Source organism: Cyberlindnera jadinii (assembly GCF_001661405.1).
Source record: "Cyberlindnera jadinii NRRL Y-1542 unplaced genomic scaffold CYBJAscaffold_7, whole genome shotgun sequence".
NCBI lineage: Eukaryota > Fungi > Ascomycota > Saccharomycetes > Phaffomycetales > Wickerhamomycetaceae > Williopsis > Williopsis jadinii.
The window spans coordinates 52,461-63,471 of NW_017963658.1; the positions used below are offsets into that span (position 1 = coordinate 52,461).

Below are 11,011 nucleotides of genomic sequence, written 5' to 3' on the forward strand. Positions count from 1 at the left end.
ACACCCTCTCCCCCGTATATAAAAAGAGCAAATACCATCGCAAGGCAGAAGTCACGTGACCAGATATGGCCCGTAGCCTTAGCATTTCCCAAATAGGAAGTCAACAGCCCTTATCTCTTATCAGTTTTCCAAAACGCCCCAAAACGCCCGTTCTGTGCTTCTTACTCGCTCGATCGGCAAAGGCCTGTTGACACAATCGCTGGGCCGACGATGGCTCGATAATGGCTTAAAAAACAATGGTTTGGTGATTTGATTTCTTCCATTGATCTTCTCTTCTACCATTGCGATCTCTAAGAATATAAAAGATATCGAGGAGAAGGATGCCTGGGTCCGCCAGATCAAGCTCAGGGCACATTGTGCATCAGGCACAGTCACAAGGGTCCAGCGAGCACGCGGAAAGCTTTGAGAGACGAGGGCGTAGCGCTACGAAGAGAGATGTGACGTTCAAGCGGCACACAGAGCTTGTGAAGAACATCCAGAGGGTTGAGAGCCAGCCGCCGTACGTGCGATCGAGGGAGACGTCTGTGCACAGTGTGCACACGGCGAACTCCGGCGGTGAGACCAGGTCGACACAGCGGTTCAAGCACCCGATGAGTGCTTACAACAACGAGAGCGGAGTTGACACGATAGCACCAAGCAAGCTGTACAAGCACTATCAGCTGCAGCAGGCCAGTGAGAGTCGGCGGTCTGTAAGCCATGTTCCGCCAGCTGCTGTTCATAACAGGGTCTCGGCGAGTAGTCATACTTGCAGGACGAAGGATACGACGATACTGCTGGATAATGAGTTGGTACCTGCGTTCGATGCCATGAGGATGGATCTCGAAGAGGATGCTGATGGTGGAAGTGATGGGCGCAGCAGCAACGTCAACGGCCATGGTAGCGATGATGATGATGACTATAGCATCAGTGAAGATGGCTCTATGCAGGATCTACACGTTCCTATTGATACCGACAACAGAGCTCTGGAGGATGTCACTGACACCACTGAGTTGAATTCTAGGAGGTTGCAGATCCCACAAACACAGGGTAGAATTCAGCACAAGATCACAGCGTTGAAGTTGATGCAAGAAAGTGAGGAGCAGAACACTTTCAAACGACAATTCTCCACCATTGAACAAAAGACGCTTTTGAACTCTTTGAACAACGACTTGCAGAGCTTAAGACGGTGCAACTACCGTCCAATGCTGGATAGTGTCAAGAGAGTCACGAGGAGAAACGTCGATGATGTGATGGAAGGGGACAATCACTCTGAACACTACGGGTTCGTCAAGACTTACAGTGCGCTGGAACCTATAGACTTCAATCAGGGCCCGAAACCACATTACAAGCATCACTCAAAAGCATCTGAGGTTGACATTGACAGGTTGAAGATCCTATTGGGCAACTCTGTGAAGGTGCTTGAGAGCCTATGGGTCGACGAGCCTGAAAGGTATATCAGTAACAAATCATCCACAACAACCGGTCAATCACAATCCCAAGGATCGTCGCTATCACGTCATCTACATCAGATGACATTTGAAACCATTGCTGAGGACGGAACGTTTGATCTAATCGACGTGAAACATAATACCGACGGTGGTAATCTCAGGGCACAGCTGGATGGATATGAGCTCAACAAGCCACATATTGCACAAAGACTATCAGGACCGAGTCCTCACACCATGCAGACATGAACGTGGAGCTCTTTGCACATAGATATTGCCTACTTTCCTCGTATAATATCCATAATTACAGACATGTATACAATATCGGCAAATGCAGCGGTCACGTGATATTGCTTACGTAAGAAAAGTCGCACTCTGCCGAGACTCCCGCCATTGCTGACATAAGCGAGATGCCCTGGAGGCGTTATTTCTTCAACGGATTTCTCTCTCTTTTTCTCCAATTTTTACTTCGTTACCGTCTATAAACCGATTTTGAACATCTTTCCAAAAGTCGTGTTTGCTCCGGTGAGGAACCATGGATAACCAGACCTTCTCACACACCTCTGAATGTGAACTCGAGGTGCACTGCTCACCGTTTGGATTGTCAGGGGTTTTCTTAAAGATCCAAGGCTCTGACGCCATTGGCATTGGATCCACTATGGGGAGATTAACTGGCTTCACGACGGGAAAGCTGCACTATAACTCCAGTGATGATCTTATAGGTACGAAATACAAACTGTATGGTCTTGTTGAGGATGACGACACGCTTCGAATTGACTTCATAAAGATCTTCACCCACAAACCTGCTGATTGGATAAACAATAGTGGATCAGAAGGCGAGGGGAACACGAGCGAGAATGGGAGTGGGTACCCTGAAAAGGAGCAGCTGCCATTTGAGCAACCTGGTGACGAAGGCTATGAGCTACCTGACTTGGTCTTCAGAGGGAAGGTACCTGCTGGCAGACCTGACGTTGTTGAGCCGTTCATTGGGATATTCACATTCGAGAAACCTCAAGTTCAGGTATAGGACTCATCGTGGTGTCACTCGCACAATATCCAGTTAACTGAGGATGACTGCACCGCTATCGAGATGTATGTGTAAGCCGTTGAAACCATTTGGTACTGATGTCGTTGATGCAACGCACGCCCACATCTCGGTAGTCTCAATTGAACAACCGTTATTCTCCATCGATGCCGTGACAACAACCCTCATTAACACTGGCTGTGGTACCTTATCTACAGACTGATCAAACATCTGTTTTACAATGATAACACAGTAGTGTACGTATGGTGGGAGTGCCCACCACCTCAACCTGTCTCACGTTGTCCCGGTGACACTCCCTCCATCAACACCCATCGTCCGATGTGTCCGTACCGCTTAGTTCTATACACCCGCACACCCACACATCCTAACACCTAAACACCCGCACACCCGCACCTGGAGAGGTGGATCACACGTTCAACAACAACATCTACAAACCACAGCAACAACGCACAACAAGCACTAAGGCCCTGGATCAACACTCAATCTGCGCATCTCAATGACAAACAGAGGCTCGGTGCTACACGGGCTTGGTGTATCATCGTCATCGGAAAACGTATTACCGCAATCTGTTGATGATTTGTCGTCATTCAGATCTGGAAGGTCATCGGTATCTTCATCCACACGGTATCCCAATCGATCATTCGGCAGAGCCAATGGCAACAGGTTCTCGCATTCGAGGTCGTTCCACGTGCCAATATACATCAAGAGGCTGTTCAAGCCTCCAACGCTGGATTTCGACACGGCGATGTGGGAGATCTTCTACCTGGTTGTGTCTCCAAAGAGAGTCTACAAGCAACTGTACTATCACAAGCAAACGAAGAACAAGTGGGCGAGGGACGATCCGAGCTTCGTCATACTGCTGTCGCTGTTCCTGACGCTGAGTGCGATTGCCTGGGGGATAGCGTACTCGCCTGGGTTTGTTCCGATGGTGAAGTTGGTGTTGTACATGGTGTTTATCGACTTCTTCGTTGTTGGTGCCATAGTGTCGACGATTGGCTGGGTATTGGCAAACAAGTTCTTTAAGAAACGGGAGGAATCCTCTTCAATAGGAGCCGTCTCGGAAAGCGACCTGGAGTGGGCGTATTGCTTTGATGTGCACTGCAACTCGTTCCTGGTGATTTGGGTTATGCTGTATATGGTGCAGTTCATCCTGCTGCCACTGTTGACGATGAACAACTGGTTTGCGACTTTTATCGGCAACACGCTGTACTTTGTCTCGTTGAGCTACTACTTCATCATAACTTTCTACGGTTACAACGCACTGCCCTTCCTGGAACACACTCAACTGATCCTGTTCCCAATTGGAATCCTGGGAGTGTTCTACATCATCTCTCTATTTGGATTCAACGTGGCTAAGACAATGACAAACTTCTACTTTAGCTGAGAGCCCGTTGACATCTCGATATATAAGCACGTATAACGTCAATTGAACATAAAACAATAAAAGAGAGAAAGTCATTCATTATTTAAACTGCTGTTGCTGCTGTTGTTGTTGCATTTGGGCCTGTATTTGGGCTTGCTGCTGTAAAAACTTCTGTCTGGCAACAGCCTGCTGATGAGCCAGAATTGCATTACGATTAGCTGCCTGTTGCGATAGTTGAGAGCCGTTGCCCATAGATGGGGACATCCCTGGTGTTGATGAGGCCGTTGAGCCAATGTTACCGGGACTAGAGCCGATGGCCTGTGGCGAGGACATCTGTTGACGCCCAACAAACTGTTGGTGTGCATTGAGCTGTGCTTGTGATTGAACCGGTGTGTGTTGAGGTGAAGATTGTTGTGACTGGTGAGCAGAGTTCATACCTTGTTGCTGTTGCTGTTGCTGTTGTGGTGACTGTCCTGTCTGAGCATGCATGGAAGCTCCTCCACTGGCAGTGACATTGGCATGGCCATTCGGCCCTTGCGGTGTCTTTTGGCTCATCATCAACCTCTGTGGAGCTCTCACAGGGTTGATGTATTCATTTGGTCTATCAATGTCCAACAAGGCCGTACGACCGTTGAAGCCACCAACACCGTTCGAATGAGTCATCCTTGGAAGTATAGCACCTGCAAACATCTCACGCATCCTCAAGAACCCGGTACGTATTCTCGTGGAGATCAACGTCTTCCTCTCCAGGGGCAATGGGAAAGACCTCTGAACACCAGCAAGCACTTGGTGTGTCTCTTCGTCTGGATCCAACGTGGCTGAAGCGGCATGTAGCATCTCATCCTTCTCCTCTTGTAGCTTAGCAGCCTGTCCTGCAATCTTGACCTGGTTCTTGTGCTGGTACGCTGCCAATAGCACGTCATAGGACGCAGAACGGCCTGGAACAGCACGTTTGGCACCCATGGAATGGGTCTTACAAGTCAAGGATCTCGCACAGAACCCGCCTCCAGGAAGCGCAACACCACATTGCCTTTCCACATCCACTGGACCTTTGTTCTTCTGGTTCGCCTTCTTCTTGGTCTTCGCAGTGGACTCCTTCTTGGGCTTCTTGGCCTTGTGCTTTCCATCAGTGGCCGGCGTTGCTTCCTTGTCGGCTTTCCGTTTCTTCGTCTTGGGCTCTTCAACCATGCTGGACGCGGCCTGAGAGCTGATCTGCGCCGGCGACTTCGACTCCAAGTCCGTTGCCCTAGTAGCCTGTTTACCCTGCTTCGCCTCCTGGAGCTGTAAACACCTCTCTATATGAGTGCTCAAGTGGTGTGTCAAGATGGGCCTGTTGCAAAGCGTACACACTCTATAGTCGATCGATGAGTTGAGCGGTGTCTTCACGTCCAGCTCGTTCTTGAACTGCGACTCGCCGTACTTCACGTCCGTTAACGTCTCCAAGTACTGTCCAAGGTCCTTCCAGACAATGTTCTCTGCTGTTTGCGACTGTGATGTGTCCTGTGCTTGCTTAAGCCCTTTAATCTTCGAGTCCTGTCCAAAGCTATGAGGCAGACCAATCACGGAGGCTGTGCCCGATGTCATTTAAGATCGCTGTCGTTATTCCAACCTTCACACAGTGCCTGATGGTCTTTCCAAAGAGCCCAGTATCCAAACTCGCCTCGTTGCAAAGGGTGTTGACCGTCCAAAGAGAAGAACCAGGAAGCAGACTGCGAGAGAAAACAATCAAACAGGCTATGGGATGCAAATCACGTGAGTGGGCTCGTTTGGGTGGTCTCGAGGGAGCTTTGCACGGCTGTTTTGAGCACTTTTCACGGACTTTTGGTGTCCAACTTTGGTGTTGTTGGTGTTGTTGATGTTGATGTTGTTGTTGCTGTGGTTGGTTTTTTTCTCTATGAAAGATCGGAATTGGAGAAAAAACGGTCGGAATAGGAGGAGCACGGGAAAAAGATTACGTAAGCACACACGCGCCACACTTCGCCCGGTTCCATCCCGTCTGCGTCTCCAGCCACAATTCTCGTTACGGAAGGGGAAATTGTGGGCAAACCAAAATGCGCCACAAGGCTTGAAATTAACGTCATCGCCGGACCGTGTGCGTATGTCCATTCCATCTTTGCTCTTATGTCCAACACTTGCACTGCTTTTCCACTGGGCCAATTGAGCATCTCGAGCGATAGACAAAGCTGTTCACGATGGTGTACGAAAGAGAGGCCTACATAGCGAGATTGGCGGTGCAAAAGGCTTCGCTGTTGACGAAAGCAGTCTCAGAAGAGGTTCTAGCTCATAGGGCTTCAAACACAATCACCAAGGATGATAAGTCCCCAGTGACCATTGGTGACTTCTCTGCACAGGCCGTCATCATCAACGCCATCAAGCATAACTTCCCTGACGACGAGGTTGTCGGCGAGGAGGACTCCAAGGACTTGCAAGAGAACAGCACGCTGGCCTCGAAGGTTCTCGCAACCCTGCAAGCTAATGATGAGCAGTACTCCAAGTTCATTGGTGTTGATGATGCCGAGGAGCACCGATTACTCGGTGCCTCCTTCAAGGATCTGGACCAGGTGAGCTCTGTGATCGATATGGGGAGCTCTGAGGGTGGTAACACAGGCAGAATCTGGGCATTAGACCCAATTGACGGCACTAAGGGTTTCCTGAGAGGTGATCAGTATGCGGTTTGTCTTGCGCTCATTGTTGATGGAGTTGTGCAAGTTGGTGTCGTTGGTTGTCCAAACTTGCCAGACAACTTCACATCTCCAAGCTATAAAGGAGGCCTGTTCACGGCCATCAAGGGCCAAGGCTCATACTACTCCAAATTGTTCGACAGAGTTGATGAAAACCTTTCAAAGAGTGAACAGATCAAGATGAAGAACGATTTACAATCAGCATCGGAAATCACAGTGTGCGAAGGAGTCGAGAAGGGCCATTCCTCGCACGACGAGCAATCGAGGATCAAACAGTATCTCGGCATCCCACAGACACAGACTTTGAACTTGGACTCGCAGGTCAAATACTGCTGTCTTTCAAAAGGTTTAGCTGAGTTATACCTGAGATTACCAGTCAGTGCTACCTATAGAGAAAAGATCTGGGACCATGCTGCTGGTAACATCCTCATCACTGAAAGTGGTGGTGTTGTCAGCGATATGCATGGGAACCCTCTGAACTTTGGAGAAGGTCGCTATCTGAACAGCTCAGGTGTGATTGCCGGCTCTAAACAGTTCCATTCAAAAGTTATCGAAGCAATCAAGGCCGTGATTGAGTGAGCCACCATTGTACGTGCACATATATTTGTTGTTCTAAATAATCAATCTCTAGACCCTCTTATTGATGTACTTGTTTGCTCTTTCAATGATGGCCAGCTCATCGGATACCAACTGCGAAGCCATTCTTTCGTACGAGTTCTTGGACTTTCTATACCTGGCGTAGTCATCGTTGTATAGCTGTCTTCTCTCATCAACCAATTCCAATAGAATCTTGTAGGCCTTCTTACTGGACATTGTCAACACCTGTGGATTGATCTTGGCCTTCTTCACGAGAAACTTCTGTAGTTCGGCAGAGTTCAACGATAACAGTCTTACCAATGCGTATGTCAGCTGTGAAGGCTCACCACTGTGCTGTAGCCTCATCTCCATGGTCCATGAAGGAACATCGTCGTGGTCTTCTTCACCACAGCAGCCATCTTCACAGCCATCTCCACAGCCATCGTCACAGTCACTCTCACAATCATCGTGCTCATGGCCGTGTTTGCTCGAATGCAGGTACTCTCTCAGAAGGTCATAGCCTTCTGAGTCCCACCACTCGAATGCTCTGTTATACTGTTTCTTCTTCTTCAACTTGAGGAATTGTAATCCCAACCCAACAGTGTCATTTGGGTTATCAGGAATCACAAACCCATACTTTGCCAGCAGTTGGGAGTTGCTGAAGTCGCCATAGGTGTTGAACAGCTCATCTCCCTTCTGTGAGGCATGATGAAGAACAATATCACAGCATGCCTCTGCTTCAATGGGCTTTGTATCGTCCAAAATGAGAGGACTTGGTTGTTCCTCTTCAGGTTCATCCATTAGACGGCGTTCCTGCTCGAGTGCAGACTCTATAACTTCGATGAACTCCTCGATGGTTCCTTCAAACTCTGGTTCTTCTTCTTGTTCCTCTTCTTGTTCCTCCTCATGCTCATCCTCTTCACTCTGCTCACCCTCCTCACTGAGCTCCAAGTCAGAATCCACCTCACCACAGTGCTCATCCACCTCCTCCTCCTCCTCCTCAACCATCATATGGTCACAGGCAGAATCACCACATTGACCACACACGTTGAACAGGCTTTCAAATCTAACAGTGTTTCGAACACCGTGGTTAAAGAGGTCTGCACCTGGACACAGTGCAATCTCGTGGAACTCATCAATCTCAAAGTCACGAGCAGCAATCTGGTGTGCAACTGCAACAAAGGTTTTGTATCTCAAGAGCAGCTCATCCTCGTCTTTATCCACAACATCAAACTCGTATGGAATGGCGAGGTTTGAAAGCTCATGCTGGCTCAGTGCAAAGGAACATGCCCTTTCATAGCTCATCTGCGTCTCCTCGTCGTCCAGTCCACCCATGATTTCCAGCTCTGTGCCCTCCAGCACCCTCTTCTGCCTCTTGCTCCATAGACTCGGTGGTAAGATCAGCTCGCCTTGTGAGTCTCTGTACTGAATGGTGCTTATATAGTCACACCAGGGAGAGCTCTCGCCCTGGTCCCTCTCGTAGATAAACGACAATATCAGGCCCAGTACACCGTCGATCTCTTCGTCGGTCAGTAGGTTGGCCACACAACTGTTCTTCGAGGACAAGAGCGAGCCCTTGTGTAGTCTCAGCAGCACTTTCGACTCCGTCGTCGCATCATCCAATGGCTCCGTGGTGAACACGCCAACACCGCCAACAGGAGACTCCCGGAGCTTCAGGGAAGGCTCCCAGAACCCCAGATTGCTATTTATCCATCTCACAACCTTCTGAGCGTCCTCCAGCGAGCAATTGGACATCTCAACAGTGGTCTTTCCCGGGTTATTTAATACCCATTGCTCGTACTGAAGCGATGAGATGAGCTCTCTCGGGGAAATTTTTTTTTCCGCCTAGGCAGACAGCGAGCCCGGGGGTGGGACATCAACATTTGCTACGTGAAACACTTCACCATGTTGCTCTAATCTCGATCAATTGATCAATTGAGAAAGCTGGAGACACTATGAAGCTTGCTGTTATTGGTGCACACGGTAAGGTTGGCTCACTGCTTTGTAAAAGAGCCAACGGCACGTTTGATGTGACAGCCTTTGTTCGAAGCCCTGCGGAGTTCGACGAGGGCATCAATGTCTCCTTGGACATTGACATTACAAACACGCCCTTATCCAAGATCACGGAGGCGTTGAAGGGGTTCGATGCTGTTGTCTTCACGGCCGGTGCTGGTGGCAAGGGCCTGGACCTGACGCTGAGCGTGGACCTTGACGGTGCCGTCAAGGTGGCTGAGGCTGTCCAGGCCAACGGCATCAAGAGATTCATCCTGGTGAGTGCTCTAAAGACGTTTGAGCGAGAGTTCTGGTGGGATTCTTTCTTGAGATCGTATTACATTGCTAAGAAGTATGCAGACGAGGTGATCATCAAGATGGACGTCAACTACACCATCCTCCAGCCAGGGATGTTGGTTGATACCGCAGGAACAGGCAAGATCATGGATCCTACAAAGGTGGACGCCTATGCGGATGAAATCACCATGAAGCAGTCTGACAAGCTGTCCATACCAAGAGACGACGTTGCCCAGGTCATCGTTGAGTGCCTCAACAACGATGCCACCATCAGAAAGATCATTCCCTTGATCTCCGGTGGCATTCAGATCAAAGATGCCTTGGCTCTGGTGGGCTGAGTGTCCACCCAACACAGCTCATACAGAGCCCTTCACTCCATTCAAGCTATTATATATATCTCAATACGTTATCACTACATGCAATCAATGTCAGTATACAATACAAGGAAGAGAGAAGAAGACATGTCCATTAAAAAACTATCAAATTTAATAATTTCAACAGAAAACTCATAGATACATCATCCTCGCTCCATTCCACTAATCTCTCGAGGAAACTAGACTTAGTCGTGCTTCAAGAGCTGCTCGAATTGACCCTTGGATGGCTTGGCAGCACCCTTACCCTCAACCTTTCTGGAGCCCAACTTCTCAGCGGAGAAAGCCTTAGCGTATGGGTTCAATCTCAAGAGAACTTGCTTGTTCTTGAGTGGGTTCTTCTTCAAAACGTGGGTACGCTTTTGAGTTGGTTGACCAGCTGGTCTAACAACAGCTTGGATTTCAGAAGAGTTGATGATTCTGGTAACATCAGAGTTGGCCAAGATGTTGGCTGGCAAGGAGTAGCCAGACTTGGAGGAGGCAACAGCCTCGGAACCCCAGACGGAGTCCAACTTGGCGAAAGCAGACTCGGTCCAGATGATGAATCTACCAACGTGAGCACCTGGGGCCAATTGCAACAAACCAAGGGAGGAGACGTTAGCAGTCTCGACACCTGGGATGTTTCTGAAGGCCTTGACCAAACCGTTGTCCTCACCGTAGACAACCAATGGACCACGTCTTTGGACGTAACGTCTGCCTCTGAGCTTACCCTTACCAGCTCTGAGCTTCTTGGACTTGATGACCTTGACAACGTCGGAGTGAGCACCAACAGCCTTCAAGACAGCAACAGCCTCCTTGGTCTTGGTGATCTTCTCAACGTCAGAGGAGACAACCAATGGGATCTCTGGAATTTGCTCAACTCTGTGACCTCTGGCCAAAACGAGAGGAGCAACAGCAGAGGCAGCAATAGCAGAGGCAGCAGCGTATCTCTTCTCGTTTTGGTTCACCTTAACGTGCCATTTTCTCCAGGTCTTGGTTGGAGCAAACATACGACCACCACGACACATGTTACCGAAAGCAGCCTGACCAGCACGGTGAGTACCGGAACCACCGACACGTGGAATACGGGCAACAGCACGACCGGTACCCCAGGACTCAGCAGAGGTCTGGTGACCAGCGTTCTCAGCAACAGCGTAAGCTTGACGCTTGTTCTTGTTCACGGCAGTGAAGACAGAGAGAACAATGTCTGGTCTGATTGGAGCAGAGAAGACTGCTGGCAATGGCAAAGCAGCGGAGGAGACCTCACCGGTGGTGGTGAAAAC

At 49.3% G+C, this 11,011-nt stretch overlaps 9 protein-coding genes across 9 annotated transcripts; 5 read left to right on the plus strand and 4 right to left on the minus strand.

The window, feature by feature from the left end:
- Positions 1 to 303: 303 nt before the first annotated feature.
- Positions 304 to 1,763, plus strand: CYBJADRAFT_167795 (uncharacterized protein). Its single transcript, XM_020215078.1, has one exon. It carries the CDS (start codon positions 321 to 323, stop codon positions 1,671 to 1,673), a length of 1,353 nt encoding a protein of 450 aa, XP_020070235.1. The 5' UTR covers positions 304 to 320; the 3' UTR covers positions 1,674 to 1,763.
- Positions 1,764 to 1,959: 196 nt separating this feature from the next.
- CYBJADRAFT_173197 (uncharacterized protein) lies at positions 1,960 to 2,451 on the plus strand (the record flags this gene model as incomplete). Its single annotated transcript, XM_020216440.1, has 1 exon — positions 1,960 to 2,451. One exon carries the CDS (start codon positions 1,960 to 1,962, stop codon positions 2,449 to 2,451), a length of 492 nt encoding a protein of 163 aa, XP_020070236.1.
- Positions 2,452 to 2,965: 514 nt separating this feature from the next.
- On the plus strand, positions 2,966 to 3,853 carry GMH1 (Gmh1p; the record flags this gene model as incomplete). The annotated part of the gene is made up of 1 exon (XM_020212731.1): positions 2,966 to 3,853. One exon carries the CDS (start codon positions 2,966 to 2,968, stop codon positions 3,851 to 3,853), a length of 888 nt encoding a protein of 295 aa, XP_020070237.1.
- CYBJADRAFT_167798 (uncharacterized protein) lies at positions 3,822 to 4,123 on the minus strand (the record flags this gene model as incomplete). The annotated part of the gene is made up of 1 exon (XM_020215079.1): positions 3,822 to 4,123. A coding segment is annotated over exon 1 (161 nt), but the record flags the coding sequence as incomplete, so codon positions are not given.
- Positions 4,124 to 4,741: 618 nt separating this feature from the next.
- On the minus strand, positions 4,742 to 4,891 carry CYBJADRAFT_120296 (SCA7 domain-containing protein; the record flags this gene model as incomplete). Its single annotated transcript, XM_020212318.1, has 1 exon — positions 4,742 to 4,891. A coding segment is annotated over one exon (150 nt), but the record flags the coding sequence as incomplete, so codon positions are not given.
- Positions 4,892 to 5,992: 1,101 nt separating this feature from the next.
- MET22 (3'(2'),5'-bisphosphate nucleotidase) lies at positions 5,993 to 7,552 on the plus strand. The gene has a single exon (XM_020215080.1). It carries the CDS (start codon positions 6,025 to 6,027, stop codon positions 7,090 to 7,092), a length of 1,068 nt encoding a protein of 355 aa, XP_020070240.1. The 5' UTR covers positions 5,993 to 6,024; the 3' UTR covers positions 7,093 to 7,552.
- Positions 7,141 to 8,844, minus strand: RKM3 (protein-lysine N-methyltransferase; the record flags this gene model as incomplete). Its single annotated transcript, XM_020212724.1, has 2 exons — positions 7,141 to 7,821; positions 7,927 to 8,844. 2 exons carry the CDS (start codon positions 8,842 to 8,844, stop codon positions 7,141 to 7,143), a joined length of 1,599 nt encoding a protein of 532 aa, XP_020070241.1.
- A 174-nt stretch (positions 8,845 to 9,018) lies between these two features.
- On the plus strand, positions 9,019 to 9,988 carry CYBJADRAFT_167800 (uncharacterized protein). Its single transcript, XM_020215081.1, has one exon. It carries the CDS (start codon positions 9,045 to 9,047, stop codon positions 9,714 to 9,716), a length of 672 nt encoding a protein of 223 aa, XP_020070242.1. The 5' UTR covers positions 9,019 to 9,044; the 3' UTR covers positions 9,717 to 9,988.
- Positions 9,901 to 10,743, minus strand: CYBJADRAFT_167801 (60S ribosomal protein uL4). Its single transcript, XM_020215082.1, has one exon. It carries the CDS (start codon positions 10,736 to 10,738, stop codon positions 9,938 to 9,940), a length of 801 nt encoding a protein of 266 aa, XP_020070243.1. The 5' UTR covers positions 10,739 to 10,743; the 3' UTR covers positions 9,901 to 9,937.
- Positions 10,744 to 11,011: the final 268 nt, after the last annotated feature.